This window comes from Eschrichtius robustus, chromosome 2 (genome assembly GCF_028021215.1).
Source record: "Eschrichtius robustus isolate mEscRob2 chromosome 2, mEscRob2.pri, whole genome shotgun sequence".
In the NCBI taxonomy this organism is placed as follows: domain Eukaryota; kingdom Metazoa; phylum Chordata; class Mammalia; order Artiodactyla; family Eschrichtiidae; genus Eschrichtius; species Eschrichtius robustus.
Window position 1 is genome coordinate 18,083,785 of NC_090825.1, and position 18,176 is coordinate 18,101,960.

An 18,176-nucleotide genomic window follows, 5' to 3' on the forward strand; every position below is an offset into this window, starting at 1 on the left:
AAAAAATGAGTATTATTAATCTCCCCATTTTACATATGAGTAACAAAACATATGCTGAAGTTCACAAAGTTAGAAAGTTTTAGAGCTGATATTTGAACTAGGTCATCAATGTTTTCCACATAATTATCATAAGATAGTCTTACCAATTTTAAATGGATCATTTTTAAGTGGAAAAGGGTTCTGCTAATCAAAAGACTGAATGCACAATATGTTTATCACCATTTTTCTGGCCAGGGAATCAAGGTGAAGTCCTTACAAACAGTGGCTGAAACAGATGACATCATAGTAGTCAGCACATCTAAATCCCCAGGCCATCATGAAAAGTTAGTTAAGACATGTGTTTCAAAATTGCAAGTTATAATTTTGACAAACTGGTTACCTAAAACTGGAGCAGTTTGCATATCATTTTGGCGCTAGATCAAAGCTAGTTTGCCTTTATAGGTGAGATTTATAGCTTGTCAATATTTGTTAGTAACTGATAAGATCAGAGTATGAACCAAGGTTATTATCTGCCTCTGATATTTCTGTTGTTGATTTATGATAATGCATACCTTATGAGTTCAATGTAACATGCTATCTCATAGAAATGCTCTCAAAAATTATAAATGAACTTAAGGCACATTTAAAACTCAAGGAGTACAAGATATAATGAGCTTAATTCGCTCTATTGCCTGATGTCCTTTTCTGAACAAAAAAGCATCTTCTCACAATACCCCTTTTCAGCACCTTTATTCAACTTGAGCACATGCCTAATTTAAGAAGCAAATTGTTACTGAACCTTCTTCGTGACTATAGCATTTCTAAAGAATTGTTGGTGTAGACTAACAATGGTTGGTGTTTAATTGTAGCATTCACTAAATATTTGCGGAGTGCCCACTATGCACTAGACATTGTACTAGGGTTGAAACACATAAAAAGTAGTAAAGTAAGATGCCCACTGATAAAGAGTCTAGTTGGGGGAACACAGATAAACAGATGATTTTTATGCCTGGTAGAAAGACAGAAAAGACACTACAGGAGTGCAAAGAAAAGATGCCTATGCCTGGTTCAACACCTATTGATTCAGGCAAACCTTCCTGCACACGGTGTTTGGCTGACATTAGAAGGCTATAAAGGAATTATTCACGAGAAGAGAGAGGCAGACAAAGTGAGGAGAGGAGGAAAGGTATTTCAGGAAGCTGCAACAGCAGTAGCAAAACCGTAGAGTTTGTGTGGGAAACTATAAGCTGTTGGGAAATATGGGAAAATATCTGAAAGGCACAATAACATGAAAAAAGATAAGTGATTTAGGTCAAGGAGGGTCTCGTAAATTCTATTGAGGTGGGCCATGATCTTGTGGGTAATGAACACTTCAAAAGGTGTAATTAGGGTATGGGTTAAGAGTTCATCACTTTTAAGGCACAGGGTAGATGTATCTGAAGGGGACAAGGCTGTAAGCATTTTCTGTAGACCAGAATCTTGCCAAGAGACAAAGATAAGAGGCTGGAAAGATATTTGATTCAATGGGTTGTGAGTAGTTGAAATAATTAGGGCTATGCAGGCTGAAGGAAAGAAGACATAAAACGTGCTAGCCGCCTTTAATTTGATCAGGACACTCATGTGAAGCAGGTGTTAGATTTACTTGTTATGTTTCAGTGGGATACAGATAGGACAGGAGAATGGAATCCATAGAAATTAAGATTTTGGATAAGTATATCAAAGACTTTTTGATGTCAGAGCTGCACAGGGTCATAATGGGTTTCCTCAGAAAACCGTTAAGCACCAGGAGTAGTCAAATATTGACGTCGAAATAGTTGGTGCAGATGTGGTAGAACAAATTTAAGCGTGATTGGAGAGTCTGAATGTACCTTGCAATGCTGAGATTCTATTACTATTTTCCATATAGAATGAAATCTATTTCTCTTACTTTGCATGGAACATAATACTTTTTTTTTTTTTAATCAGTCATCAATTTTATACTCATCACTGTATACATGTCAATCCCAATCGCCCAATTCAGCACACCACCATCCCTACCCCACCGCAGTTTTCCCCCATTGGTGTCCATACGTTTGTTCTCTACATCTGTGTCTCAACTTCTGCCCTGCAACCCGGTTCATCTGTACCATTTTTCTAGGTTCCACATACATGCGTTAATATACGATATTTGTATAATACAAATATGTATAATACATAATACTTTCTAATTTTTGTTTCCTATTAGCACTCTGTTCTAACCTTAACATATCCTACTCTGAGCTCTGCAATAAAGCCTCACTTTTCAAACATATGCTTACTTTTTTCCTAAGCCTTATTTTTAATAATAGCTTCATTCACATACTATACAATTTCCCAATTTAAAATGAACAATTCAATCATTTTCATATATTCAAGTTGTGCAGTAGGTGGTAGGTTTTAAAACATTTTAAACTTACTAGTTCAAAACTTTTTCATGTAATTCATTAATTGGGATAAGCTCCAATTATCTGGAAATTTCATTTCTATAGGATAAAAATTGTGATGGTGCAAGGTTTCTGGATTTCTCCTCTGCTACTTTCTTTCTCATGAAGTGTATATTTTCTAGTGGAATGTTAATTCTTTTAATAATGTTATACCACATTTTTGAGTTATTTTCTTATTATCTGCTCTAGATGTTACCATATGCAGCTTAACTTAGATTCAAATTTATATTAACTTAATTCTAATAAAATATAGAAATGTTACTCCTAGGCAGCCATGTGCTATTATATATCTATACATATATGTAATACATATATTGTTATCTATAGTACACTGATACAGTAAAAAATACAATAAAACATTGTTAATTAGTACTTTTATTATTTTATGTCTCTTAAAACTGAAAAAAATAAAGGAACGTATTTTGGGAAGAGCTAAAGTTCTCCAATCCTATGGGATCTCTTACCCTGGGAAATTCTCTGCGTCCCTGCTGCCAGCGGCGGACGGCGGCGTGATGGTCTTCTCATTTTGACTCTCTGGGAGTGGAACAAGCAACATGAGACAAGTGATTGGGCCCCATATTATCAGCCTGCCTGCGGTAGGGCCTCTGCCCTGTGAGAGGAGTGGAGCGAGTGGAGGAAACAAACTGCCAATCTCAACCACACTCACCAGGCCGCTTCTGAAAACTCAAGAGTTGGAGAAGATGAGAAACGCTGGCATCCTGCCCCTCCTGGTAAGATACTATATCCCATGATTGAGAGCTGAGGAGAGAGGAGCCATGTTTCCTCAGCCATTCCATGCAGAGTCCAGAGAGAATTCTCTATCAGGCTGAGCTGGGAGATGGGAGTGGAAGGGAAGAAACAGGTCTGGGGTCAAGTGCCACAGTCTCTTGATGTTCTTATCGTGTTTTAATAGATCTTCTTGAATAAATGTTTCTTCATTTGCTATATGCTCTTAGGAAATTTTCCAGAGACCGTATATGATTGTAATTTTTAAAAAATAATTTTCACCATTTATGCTGTTTCACTGGGAGCATGTCTGCAGAGCTTCTCACGCTGCCATTCCTTAAGTAGAACCTCCATCAGTTTTTGGAATTCCTTTCTTCTTTTCTCATTTACTCCAATTAAACTGCATGATATTATTTAAAGCTCTTCTGCACGTATTTGCATTGTTGCAAATCTCTGCAATGAACAGGTCCTTTTCTGATGCTCCTAGCACTCAATTGTTTTGCAGATTTTGGCAAACATAAGACAGATTATATACATTTTGTGCCCGTGATTGTCTTCCTTACTCAAGGCCCTTTAAATTATTTGAGGCCACTTTATTCACCTCTGTGTTGCCAGGGACCTGGGATGTTATTTGCACATAGCATCTGCAACTTAAACACTATATTGAACCAATGCACAGATCCTATTCTTACTACCTATATAATAGTTAAATATTTCTACTTCAAACCCTATTTAGGGTTTTAGGAATGTCTTATTTAGGACAACACAATCTTTCTGGTTTGCTGAGGACTTTCTCAGTACTAGTGCTGAATATCCTGGGATCCTAAAAACTCCTTGGTCCCAGAAAAAACTGGGACAATTGATCACTTTACTTCTCGTTAATTCTTACAGAATATTTTACAGTTTAGAAAGCTGAGTCAAACAGAATCTATGTACAATGAACCATTACACACCCACAGTTCATTTTAAATTTAGGTCTATCTGGTAATGTGTTTAAAAATTCAAGAACTTACTTATTGCATACATAAAATAATGTGCCTATCTCTGTTTTATCTTTCTATCTATCAACCAAAATCCAATATCTTAGAAGGTGAGTAAGCAAATTTCATTTATTTAGTCATTTCAGTCTAACACTGACATATAGAGTTTGCATTCCATAAATCAACTACCCCTGAGAGGCAAAGAAATAGGTATAGAATTAAGAACATGAACTTTTTGGAGAAACAACTAGGGTGATATACCGGTTCCTTCACTTACCTTGTGCAGTTAGGTTAGGAATCTTTCTCCCTAATGCCTGTTCTCCTTGTCTTCTGTAAAATTTGGGAAAATAATACCTACCTAGCAATATAAAAGTAAATGTGGTATAGACAAAATGAGATAAGATATATGTACCTAGGTATGGAATCATTCATGTGGGGTGTGTACATGTATGTACGTGTGTGTACATATCCTTACCTCCCTCTCTCTTTCCACATTATTATTTTGTATTATTTTTCAATTAAAATAAAACCTCTTCCTATCACACAAATGTATGCTTTGTTCTAGAACAAAGTTGTGACATATGTAGCCTTCAAATTTAAAACACCTGAACTACGAAGCCCCCCAACCCCAAACACTGGAAGTACAAACCATGGGCACAATAGCCAGGCCTTATTTCTTACAATGGTGCTTCGGTTCTCATTCACTATTTTCTGGCATCTAGTTTTTATCTCCATCACCTTGTGATGTTTGATACCCCTTCCTCTGGATGTTATCCTCTTAGAAAGCTTACTGCCTTCTTATCTGAATATTTTCTACTCAGTAAAACATCTTCAGCATCTTCCCATAGCCGGTTAGACTCTTAACACTAGGTCCTGGCATTTTCCTAAGGTCCTACCTTTGTGTGGCTGGCTGATCCCTGTGCCTGACTGAATGATAAACATTGGACAATAGCCATTTTCTACTGTGGTATTTTGCCCACTATAGCAATTAGGAGACATAGATAAGATGTGGCCATCAATGAACTGACAATGAAAACACTCCTACATTTCCTGGATACTTTAAGAGAAGACATGACCCGGTTATAAAGTGTCTAGATCAGTTTCAGGAGAATCACCGACCCAGAGTTAGCCATGACTGGTTTACTTTGGGTTTACTACAGTCCACATTCAATCTAAGGGTAGACTGATATCTTTTTATTTTTTTATTTTTTATTTTTTTTTTATTTTTATTTTTTAGACTGATATCTTAATTGCAACTAATCACATAACGAAGCACGACCCTATGAGGATTTCCCAAGATAGACTCCCACCCATGTCCTCCAGCTGCCTTTTGTCTGTAGAAAAACTTTACTCAAAGAATAAATTTAATTAGAGAAGTGAGAAAATACAGAAAGAAAGGAAAACAGTCAAGCAAGACAAAGTAATAATAATACTTTGGTCATTAAACAAAGTCAAGGATCTTCTGAGCCATGTCCTTTAAGCTGTTTTGCAGATACTGAAACCCCCAGCAGGTGGAAGAAATTAACTGCATGCTGCCCACAAGCACGTAGACCCCAGACTGGTTGGAACCAGAGGGTGGATGATGCTGACTCCCAATTACCTCACCACCAACCAATCAGAAAAACGTCCAAGAGCTAATCACACACCCTGCAACCCCATTCCCTCACCCTGTCTATAAAAACCTGCCCCTGAAAGCCTTCCGGGAGTTTGGGTCTTTTAAGCACTGGTTGCCCTGTACTCCTTGCTTGGCTCCCTGCAGTAAAGCTATTCTTTTCTACTTCACCCAAAAATCTGTCTTGGAGATTCAATTTGGTGCTGGTGTACAGAGGCCGGGTTTCAGCAAAAATCACAATATCGTATAAACTGTCTAATTTGGCCCAACTCACCAGTTTGAATGAGTAAAACTTTTAGGTACATATTGTGTTTGAGTCATGTTATACTTACTTGGTGAGTAGATGAAATTCAAATTAAAAAAAGATGTTTCGGATAGATATACAAATCTATAGTTCATAGAAGTATGCACAGTGACTGTTGATAAGAAAACTGTTTTAATAATTCAATGGAAATCAAAAATTAATGCATTAACTTAATCTGTGCAGACCACTCGACAGAGAACAATTGTATTATTTTTCTGAAAATGAGTTTTCAGAAATGCCTTAAAGTTTTGTTCTCTTCATTAGGTAAACACTCCCCTTAAAATTGTTTCTTTTAATTTGCCTAATAGCTTTCTCACAGTTAATGGAAAAGCTAACTTTGACCCTGTCCCAATTCTCAAACACATTTTGTAAAAAAAGTACTTGATGATACAGAGTACTTTAAAAATATTACATCTCATTTTTTAAGCAATAAAAATGTTAAGAGTAATAACTCAGGTCAAGGTAGGAAATATTTTGTCCAGGTACTAATAATAGATCAAAATCTCTTTACTCTTCACTCTTTGCTAGTGTTTGTTTTTTAAGTTTTTTTTTTTTTTGGTCTGGTGGCAGGTAACTAAATGAAAGTAAATTCAGTTCAATTTATTTCTATAAACACTCTACTAAGAATTTAAGCCACATACAACACTTAGATTGTAATTGCTTCATCAAGATTGCAATTAAATTGTTTTCTGAGGAGTCCCAAATCTTTCTCTCAAACTTCCTTAAATAGTAGTTGCTAATTTCCTACTAGTTCCTTTTAGTTTTTTGGGTTTTTTTTCCTAATCCTCCTCCTCATTCTTATTTTCCTCATCGCAGATTACATCTTAGTTTAGATAGCTCCCCTTGTTTGGTTTAAATGTTTGATGAGAAGTTAAAGACTAGGTTAAATTATTAAATTAATAAAGGCAGAACTATTCTGTCCTTAAATTCTATTTGGAAGCATGTGATACAAATAAAATAGCTCTCTAAAGAAAAAGAAATACACTATAATCTACATATTATTAAAATCATAGCTGTTATACTTTTCCTCAATGTTGCTTACACTTTCCTCATTCTGGGAGTCTTTTTTTAGTTATTTTTTAATAGTCATATGTGGTCTGCTGACTGTGTACGATCTTACGTTTCTAGTTAACCCTCGTCTGCCCCCAAAGCTTTACACCTGGCCTTTGGTTTATTTTTCAGAGACCTCAAAGCAGCTTCCTCTAATGGAAAGAAAATAAAGTTCAGGCAAATACTGATTAAATATGGGCTCTGCACAGGGAGATCAGCTCGGTGCTTTGTGACCACCTAGAGGGGTGGGATAGGGAGGGTGGGAGGGAGGGAGATGCAAGAGGGAAGAGATATGGGAACATATGTATATATATAACTGATTCACTTTGTTATAAAGCAGAAACTGACACACCATTGTAAAGCAATTATACTCTAATAATGATGTTAAAAAAAAAAATATATATATATATATATAAAATATGGGCCTGCACTTAAGAGCTTAGATAGCAAGCATGTCATGGCAGTTTTCTCATTATTAAAAATATGGACAATAATACCTGGGTAAATAAGTAAAGAATGTGATTATGCCTTTGCTCAAGGTCTTCCCATGAAGCCTTGCCAAATTCTTCTAGGAAGCATTTATTGCTTCCTTATTACAAAATTCTATATTCTTACTTCTTTCATCTTATTTACCTATTTCAATTTGTATTAACAGTCTTTCTCAAATGAGAAGAGCAAAATAATTGTATTTTGTTTTCATGATTATACAGAAAGTTTCTTTAGAGTAGGATTGAATTTATTGTTCTATCCATAGTATCTTATACTTGCATGTATGCATTTACTTATTTTATAAGGACATCTGACTTTTCCTCTTAATAATGACCTGATCACATTCACACATGGAAATATTTGTTTTATATATTTTGAGTATTTAGACATATTTATTCTGAAGTCTTTTTATATAACTTTATCACAACTGTTCCCTTGAACTGTATCAAATGCCTGTCGTTCCTAATCAAGTTGGATTTATTTACTGTCACTGGAGGCCATGGCCAAATGTCTCTGAAGAAAGATGCCATTTTAACCAGAGTCATTGACCATTTGATACCCAAATATGGACACCATATCTGAAAGAAAGCGTTTATTTACTGTTTTGTTTTGGTTTTTCTTTTTCTGGTAACTGATCTTTCATTTCCTCCTGTGGTTATCTACTCTTTAGCTCATTTCTCTCTGAAAATTACTCACATTCTCTTATTAAATAATCTGGGGCAGCTTATAAACTGGATCCTGATTATTACAATATTTTCCATGGAGGAGGATTTATATCTATTTATGATATATTTAAAGTAACTAATCTTTAAAAAATCAAAATAATTAAAACATTTCAAACAACTGTGAGAAAAGGGCTATTCTCTAAGAGCATGTATATAAATTATAGAGAGAAGGGAAAGAGCTATGAAATTTGCACTTATATAGAGCACTCAGCACTTTGAGAGAAAGCAAAGAAACTGAACCTCTAGCAAGTAAAATGTAAACCCAAAACATTTAAGTCAGTAATAAAGATCACAGACTTGGACATTCCTTCATTCTTAGGAGTTATGTGAAGCATAACAAGATAGCCTCAAAAACAGTTCACCATCCTAATATCTGGACATGCAGCCACTGTATCATTAGAATACTATAAAATGTCTTAAAATAAAAGCAAATTCATCATTGGCTACCAAGATCCAATCCTCATAAAAATTAGAGCTGTAGATCTGTATCACAAATCCACTGAATTTTGTCAATAAATTCTTATGTCTAAATCTTATAAGGACTTTGTAGTTGTCTAGAAAAATAAAAGGTAATAAATAATAAGATTTTTTCCATATGTACAAAAAATGTCAACAAAAGAACTGTACATTTTGTTTCTATATTTCCAGCCTGAACAATGTCAATTTTCTCATAGTTGAATTAAACATTTTTTCAGATTTAAAGTTATTGTAAGGTTTAAACCAGGGAAACCTATGTAAGTGTATAGAATTCTTGCAAGTATATAATAAGGCCCATAGTTATCATATCTTAAAGAATCAAATATTGTACATTTTTTACTGACTTGTTTTGAATTTCTGTCTATTTTGTTTAAGAAGCTACTAAAAACTATGAAATTTATTTGTATTTTCAACAATCCTAGAATTACAAAGCAACTCAAAAACCTAGATAAATATTTAGATTAACCTTTAGCAGTAGAGCAATTAGTATTTTGACCTTTAGAATCTGGCTGCTTATGTTCAAATTATTTTCCCATCTTTACTGAAGACATGATTGGGTCTTCCTGGGCCTCAGTTTATCCCGCTGTAAAATAATAGCTGTGATGTTTAAAGAACTGTGACCAAAGGGCTCAGCCCAAAGACACATACAAATAAGTTATTACAATGTCACTATATGTTGTTAGTTAATTGCCACTGAAGCAAACAAGAGTAAACTTGTTCATCTTGGTACATGTTCTTTGCAATAGCTCCTCTTATGTTGATCATCAATGAATAATACATCATTTGAAGGGGAAAACAAAATAAGTTTATTCACAAAGGAATTTCTCATTCTCCACAATTAAGTTAAATTCTCCATCAACAACTTCTCAAATGAGTTACTGTTAAACATTCAGTTGGTATAAATGTACAGGGAATGCTCTTTTCTCCAGTGCAAACAAAATAAGCAGAGTATACTAGTAAAGGTACTTCCTTTCTTTAATATTGTCAACTGCAAATACAATTCCATCATAAGAAGGAGATTCTGATGGATGAATAGTTTGATAAGCACCTGTAGGAAGCTTACGTATAGTCAATTGTTTCACTGGAGGTGGGGGTCTGCTGAGTTTCTGGGCAATGGTTAAGCAGGAAGATTAAGGAAAGATTACAGATATGCAAATCAAGTCACTGATAAATTAAACAACTCAGAACTAGCATTAAAAAAAATCTGAAAATGAGGTTTACCAAATCTCAACTTTTTTCTTCACCTTTGTGCAACAATTCTATTCCCTCCAATTAAAATAGTTTCTCACCCTCTATTTCATCTCCTTCATCTTAGACTTTTAAGAATGTATATTTTGGAGAAAAGTCCTTTACCAGATGTGTCTCTTGCAAATATGTTAATATTCACAATGTGAATGTTAACTGAAAGAGATAAGGTAAGCATTACTCAAAAAGGATTAACAATTTTATCTTAATACATATATAACCTTACGGGTAAAATGTTTTTTCCCAATTGCTATCAGAACTTTCAGTATTTTTTAAGAGAACAGGCCATAAAAATAAATTATTTTGCTCTCTGTTAAATAATAGAAACTAGAATATGAAAGAGTAATTAGAGTTATACCAAACAAGTAACGGGACTCTGCATAAGAAAGCACTTTTAAAGCTCACCTTAAAAAAAGCATGTTAGTCTCTTTATCAGAAACTATCTTTCATCAATTATTTAACTAATTCTAAGTGGGGATAACAACTGGCATTTAACAACAGCTAGGACTAAATACTACTGAAAGAAATATTGTAAATTTTTAGATCATTTGAAAGTGTATAGAGAACATAAGTGGATAAAAAATGTAAAATAAAAAGAATAGAGATATTGTGTACAAATGGTAGACATGGAAAGAAAAAGCAGATAGAAACTTATATTATAAAATATTTCAAAGAAACTACAGGAAAAAAAATAAAAAGGAGTGTGGAATTTAGACATTGCAGTAGTAGCTAAACATGTTAACATGTGGGGAGTTTGCCCTATTTGACTTTTTCACAACTGTGCTACACTTAGTGTTTAGGACTCTCTCTCGAGAGAGAATTATTTTTTGAAGTTGAATTTTGTATAATGTCTACTTGCAAATGCACTGATAGCATTTAGCTTCCATTAATTCTATTTATAGAAGCTAAGGAACCAAAAAGCCATTTTACCAAAAAAAAAAAAAGAAAAAAAGAAAAAGAAAAGTATATTCTTGACTACATTGTGATAAAATAGCAGAAATTAAGACCTATAAAGATTATATCCAAACACCCTGGTCTACAGACCCTTACAAAATAAAAAGACCTATTATATTTATATATCTAGGTCTAGATCTAGATCTGCTTATAATCAATTAAAAATTATAAATGCACACATATGCATACATAAACATTCTACATTTCATTAACTGGTTGCTTTATATATTAAGATAAATACATCAAGAAAATTTTAAAATTAAATTAATTTTGCATATAGTATTTGAAAGAACAAGGAAATATTCTTAACTCTCCAGCGCCCTTTCATTTTCTGCGTTTTGAAGATGGTGGTTAAAAAAGTAAATACATATTTATGCAATAAGCTAAAAATGACAAATACCATAGTAGAGTTATATAGTGTCTTTAGTGAATATGAAAGATGTGTAAAAGACAACACTGATAAGAAGAAAGAGAAATGAGTTAGAATAGCAGTGAGGATGCATATGGTTTTGCCACCTAAAATGGCAGAAGTCTAGGATGAAGGCCATGAAATAGAGGGTAAGATACCGTTTTAATTGGACGGAATTTAATTGTGTGAACAAAGGTAAAGAGAAAAGTGGAGTTTTGATGACCCTCATTTTCAGATGTCTTAATTCTTGTCCTGAGTTTTATAATACTTCAGGTTTGCGTATCTATAATCTCTCCTCGTCATCCACAGGTAGCCATTGCCCAGAAACTCAGCGCAAGTTAGACTCAGTGAGACAATTGAGTATGTATAAGCTTCATACATGCTCTTAACAAGTAATGCATCCATCATAATCTCTCTTTTACAATGAGATTGTATCTGTGGTTGAGAATATTAAAGAAAGGCAAACCTTTTGTTGCTTATTTTTGTATGCACTGGAAAAAAATAGCATTCTTAAAACTGAACAATATGAAAACAAACAACCCAGTTAAAAATGTGTCGAAGACCTTAACAAACATCTTACCAAAGAAGATATATTGATCCAAATGGCAAATAAGCACATGAAAAGATGCTCCACATCGTATGTTATCCAGGAAATGCAAATTGAAACAACGATAAGGTACCACTACACACTTAATAGAAAGGCCAAAATCCAGAACACCAGCGACACCAAATGCTGGCAAGGATGTGGAGCAACAGGCCTTCTCATTCATTGATGGTGGGAGTGCAAAATGACACAGCCACCTTGGAAGACAGTTTGGTGGTCTCTTACAAATCTCAACATACTCTTGCCATCTGATCCAGTAATTGCACTCCTTGGTATTGACACACAGGAGCTGACAATTTATGTCCACGTTAAAAACCTGTAGATGGATATTTATACAGCTTTATTAGTAATTCCTAGGACTTAAAGAACACTCAAGATGTTCAGTAGGTGAGTGGATAAATAAACTGTGGTACATGCTGACAACAGAATACTTTTTAGCACTAAAAAGAAATGAGCCATCAAACTATGACAAGATATGGAGAAACTTTATGTAAATAGTAAGAGAAAGATGCCAATCTGAAAAGGCTACATACTGTATGACTCCAACTATATGACATTCTGGAAAGGCTAAACTATGGAGACAGTGAAAAGGTCAGGGATTGGTGTGGGGAGGGATAAACAGAGCTCAGAGGATTTTTAGGGAAGTGAAAATACTCTGTATGATATTACAATGATGGATACATGTCATAATAAATATATTCACAGACTGTACAACACCACGAGTGAATCCTAAAGTTAACTATAGACTTTGAATGATTATGATGTGAATGTAGGTTCATCACTGCAATAAATGTATCCCTCCAGTGGGGGATGCTGATAAAGGGGGAGGCTATGTATGCGTGGTGGCAACGGGCATATGAGAAATCTCTGTATCTTCTCTCAATTTTGCTGTGAACCTAATCTTATCTAAAAAATATACAATCTATAAAAAATTTAAAAAATAAAACATTTTATACCGATACCTCATTTAATTCTTACAAAAATCTTGTTAAATAGGAGAAAAATAGAGAGCGAGCAAGTTTTCAAGTTTTTAATTTTTACCATTTCATTTAATTAATATTTAAAGTAAATTATATATGTTGCTCTAGGATATCACTTGATAAGCGGGCCTTCTGTTCCTTCTCATTCTCTAAGCTTGTTTTGTATTTGAGCTTAGGTTTTTGTCCACAAAACAAGATTTCTGGTGTCTTGGAAAGGGCCCTCAAATGAAAATCGGCTACTCTGATAGCCTCCTAATCCACGATGAAAAAATCAATTTCAAGTGATACAAAAATGTTTCCAAAAGTGTATTGAACAGACCAGATACGGAATATAAGATAATTTTTAAGTGGGACTCATTTAGACATTTGTTTTAACAACCAGTTATTAATTATTTTATGTATTACTTTTTACTTACGATAATTGATAATGGTTTTCTATTTATTAATCAATTTCACTACTTGACTTTACACGATGGGTTTTGGTTGGACATATCATCAAACAAAAGGAGGTAACGAAAAATAAACCATTCAATTGTTCTACTAAATGCTATAATAATTTACACATGGACGTTTATATACATAAAATAGATTTTAGTTTACATTATCAGTCTCTTATCCAACCCATCTTACATGGAGTGGGTTTAGAATGGAATTGTCCATTTTCTCATTTTATACAGAAAAATACTTTGATTAAATTTTATTTTGAAATTCATTCATAGGATAACTAAGATTTTTAAATGTTTGGAACAAAAGAAAAATAGCACATACTGAGCAGAATTATCCACAGAAATCTCTCTGTAACTTAAATCACTTATATCCAAAACAAATATTAACTTCCGATGTAACTGAATAGTCACCTGTTTTAAATTTCATTTCTTAAGAGACTGTCCCCACCTCACTAATGGTAGGTACACTCATTACACTCCTATTGGACTCACTAGAAATCATTCCCATGAACTATATAATAAGAGTGTCAAAGGATATAGAATATTAGAGACAGGAAATCAGTTCATCTAAAGGCAAAGGCTAGAAGAGCAAAGGAAACAATAACTAGAAATTAAGCTCAGGACAAGAGGGGACAGGATATGGTATATTTGGGGGCATTACACCTAACTGAACCTTTCTTCTAAGGTTTTGCAATCCCCGGTTAATGCCATTGCTTTCTGGCTCTTTGCTGTGCTCAGTGGTGATGAAGTAATAATATTTATAAAATACTCAGTGGTGTGGAATAACCTAATCTTAAATTAATACCTTCCACAATAACCTATGAAAAGGGTAATGCAAAGCCGTAAATGCAGTAAAGCAAAGGAAAACAAAACAAACAGAGCATACCTACACATGCCAAGTAATTTGTCATTTTGATGCTTATTTTTTATAACATATTTTTACTATCATTCTTAAGTGAGCAAACATGTTTTCAGACCAAGAAGAGATGACCCATACCCCACATTCCTCACCTGACATGATTCAAGTTTATTGTTTACTCCAAGAACATGAAAGTAAGACAACTTTCACGTTGATTCAAAAGCTCCTCTGTCTTTTGACAACCCCTCACGGGGATCAATTAAATCCATCTCTGTCTACAGTTTCAGTGAGTCAGGCTGCTGCCCACTAGAAAAAAGACTGGGGATACTATTTCATTTCACATAAAGTAGCGCTTGTCAGACACTAGTTTCTGTGACATCAAAAACAGACAAACAAACATATAAAGAAAATAGGCTTGTAGCTGGAGAATTTCTCTAAAATGTAGCCTTCCTTTATTCTTCACACCAGGGTCTTGATCTAATCATTTTCTTATATTTAGAAGTTTGTAATTCTCACCTTACCTTTACCGGGTGGTATTTTTTTACTTGTCAACTCTCCGATTTTTTGGTTTTTAAGTATTTCATTAAAATAATATTTTATTCATATCTCGACCTCATCATGCTATTATCAGTATTCAAAATAGAACATATGGACTTCCCTGGTGGTTAAGAATCCGCCTGCCAATGCAGGGGACACAGGTTTGAGCCCTGGTCCAAGAAGATCCCACATGCAGCGGAGCAACTAAGCCCGTGCGCCACAACTACCGAGCCTGCGCTCTAGACCTCATGAGTCACAACTACTGAGCCCTCATGCCACAACTACTGAGCCTGCACGCCACAATTACTGCAGCCCGCATGCCTAGAGCCCGGGCTTCGCAACAAGAGAAGCCACTGCAATGAGAAGCCCGCGCACCGCAATGAAGAGTAGCCCCTGCTCGCCGCAACTAGGGAAAGCTCACGCGCAGCAACGAAGACCCAACGCAGTCAAAAAGATAAAATGAAATAAAAATAAAGTAAAATAAAAAAATAGTACATATAGTAAATTAAACAACTTAGCATGTTCCCTAAGATATTGTGTCCCACTATGTCCCACAATTCTCATCTATTGAACTGTAGAGAATTTCAATCCATGTTTATTTACCTTTTTATTACTTTTTTTACAACCTTCAATATTTCTTCCATTCTGTTTACATTCTTGAAATTACCTGTGAATCCACTCAGCAGGCATTTTCCACTTTCACAATGACCAGCAGCACACTCAGGGTGTTCAGGAACAAGATTGATGGATGATGACAGATTAATGTATAACAACTACTAACATAGATTCTTGAGCATGCCCCTGTGAACACTGGTAATAAATAGACTTCTCTGGAGTTTAACTGACAGTGAATCATGCCGTAATATGAGCATGTAGAACAACTTGAACCCAATGAGGAAACGAGCCAGCATTCAACCTGACGTGTAGGGGCACTCAATAATTGCTCTTTTTCTTCCCTTTCCCAAGACAAATGTGCTTTTTTAGTTCTCTCTTGATCACAGACATGCTTCAAGAAGGAAAGTGTTCAGGCGACTTTGGGGGGTGGATGCAGACAAATACAAAGAGCAGAGCTTTCATGCTCTCAGGCATATCCTGAAATTTTTCTCTATGCTATGAATGTGTTGAGGCTACCGCTGAAAGGATGATGCTTTTTTTTTTTTTTATCATTAATTACCCCATGGCTTAAAATCTTGTGCGATATATGTCTATGTATTTTTCCTATGTCGACAGAGTGGTGTTTTGCTTTAAAAGCCTACTTAATGTGTTCTTTGGTGTGGATTTTGCATACTATAAGCTTCAACCCTTTGGAGTTAGAAGATTCGGAACAGATCACACGTTTCTCTCTCTCTCCTTTTAGTTTGCACCTGCTAATCCCAGATCCCAGTCCTCCCCTCCCCTACCCCTCCCCATCGGCAATCGCAACGTCTGTCTGTTCCTGTTTCGTACATATGTTCATTTCTTCCTTTTTTTTCTCCCCCCCCCCCCCCCCCAGTTCTTGTAGGCACGTGGGCACCTGGCAGGGATTAAGCATACAGAGGAAGCAAAGTTGAATCAGAACAAGTCTCAAAATACGTTGTAGGATCGATTTATAAGGGAGGAAAAGGGAATCCCATCACGTTTCAGCAATGCAAGTGGCATTTATGGGGGGGGGGGTGTATTTTCTTACTCCATCGATTGCTTTGTTGACTCACTACCAAGCAGCCTTATGCCAGTAAGGAACTCCTTGCCAAGTCTGGGCTTTGAGCAACTCCACAATGCCTCTTACCTTAAGACTGACTAATTGTGCTTCCATCAGCATATACAACTGCCACAGTGAAAAAATGAGCTGCAAATTTAAAATGGTAAAACAATCTTTTTCAAGCAGTAACTTTGGGTAAGAGACAAAGATTTTAGAATAATTGAAAAATGTATTATATATCTATGATATTTCAGTCACTGTGAAAGTATCTTAATATCGTTATTCATGAGAATCATCCTCTTAGGCTTACTATTAAATCCCTTTTGTGGATAAAAAAATGGAGGTTGACCAGCATGAGTGACAAGCCCAACATCAGGTCACTACTAAACCCTGTTACAGGGATTGATATCAGATGTTTTTGTTCAAATCCTATGTTTTTTCTTCTATTCTTATACTTACTATGTAAAGTGATTCCATTTTCAAGCATTGTATTCTCTAAATAATTCATGCAAGCCTGGTCAGAGTGTTGCTTTATTTTCTTTCTCTTTCTGACACAGAAAAGAAAACGTTTCTTTTTCTTACCTTACGGCACTGCTGCCGACATCGAGGTCTTGGGCAGTGACGGCGCCAATGATGGTCCCAACTGGAGTGTCTTCGTAAACCTCCATGGTGTAGAGGGGCTTGCTGAAAACCGGCGGCTCGTCCACATCCAGCACGCTGATCTTCACTGTGGCAGTGTCCTTAAAAGGGCCCGCAGAGTGAAACCGGTCGTCAAGGTGCAGGTTGGAGGCCTCTACTTTAAAAGTATACGCCTTCTTTGTTTCAAAATCCAACGGCTGTAAGGAGGACAAATCAAAAGTGAGGAGATACATTCATATAGGATGTGGCAACGATGGTGGACAGAGTAATTTGCAAGTTAATATCAAAAGGTCATTTTCCTTTAATAATTAGTGGGTAAGGGAAGTACAAGTTAAACATTTTAAGAAAAGAGTCGACCAGTTGTAGAAGTGTCTGGGTAACTTGTAAATGTCATCAGCTGCATACATTACAATGACATATGCACACATATGTGCTAGATAGGGCTTATTCCTTTCACGTGAGTGGTTACAACTGCAGGAGATCAAGTACCTATTAAGGATGCTCTTATCCAGTACTGACATCTAGTGGAATCAAGCAGTAATTAAAAATACAACAAAATTGAAATGATACTTTTAGATTCCAGCTAAAAATTTGGTGTAGCAAACTATGTTTTTTTCTTGGACAATTTTTATTATTTTGACAATAGTATCCTTTTCTATTGAATACTTTTGAATGTCTAGGTATTTTTGCTGCCAAGGACTATATCCAGAGTTTTGGTCCTTTGTGTTGTCAGCATTACACATAGAATTAGTAGGAACGGTGATGCATGATCAGGATATATGACCAAGAATTAAGGCTTTGAACATATACGATTAAAGAACAACATGAGACAAAATATTTGGATGTAATTTGTCCATGGAGTCACCGATCCTTGATTTTTCACTTTACACTGCTTATATTTACCTTTTTCTGAATATTAGTTTTATGTTCCCAATAACTGGAAATATTATATTATAGAAATATGATGTTGCTGTAGTGCTTTATTAAAATGAAAACTTTAAGGTCACTGGCTGTGACTTCT

General features: G+C 35.2%; 1 protein-coding gene across 1 annotated transcript in view; it reads right to left on the reverse strand.

Moving 5' to 3' along the window:
• The window catches only part of CDH12 (cadherin 12), a 415,721-nt gene that overhangs the window by 28,095 nt on the left and 369,450 nt on the right, over positions 1 to 18,176 (reverse strand). The window contains exon 7 of the mRNA XM_068535175.1: positions 17,099 to 17,352. Within this exon, the coding sequence (XP_068391276.1) occupies positions 17,099 to 17,352 (254 nt within the window). The remainder of the gene's footprint in view (positions 1 to 17,098; positions 17,353 to 18,176) is intronic.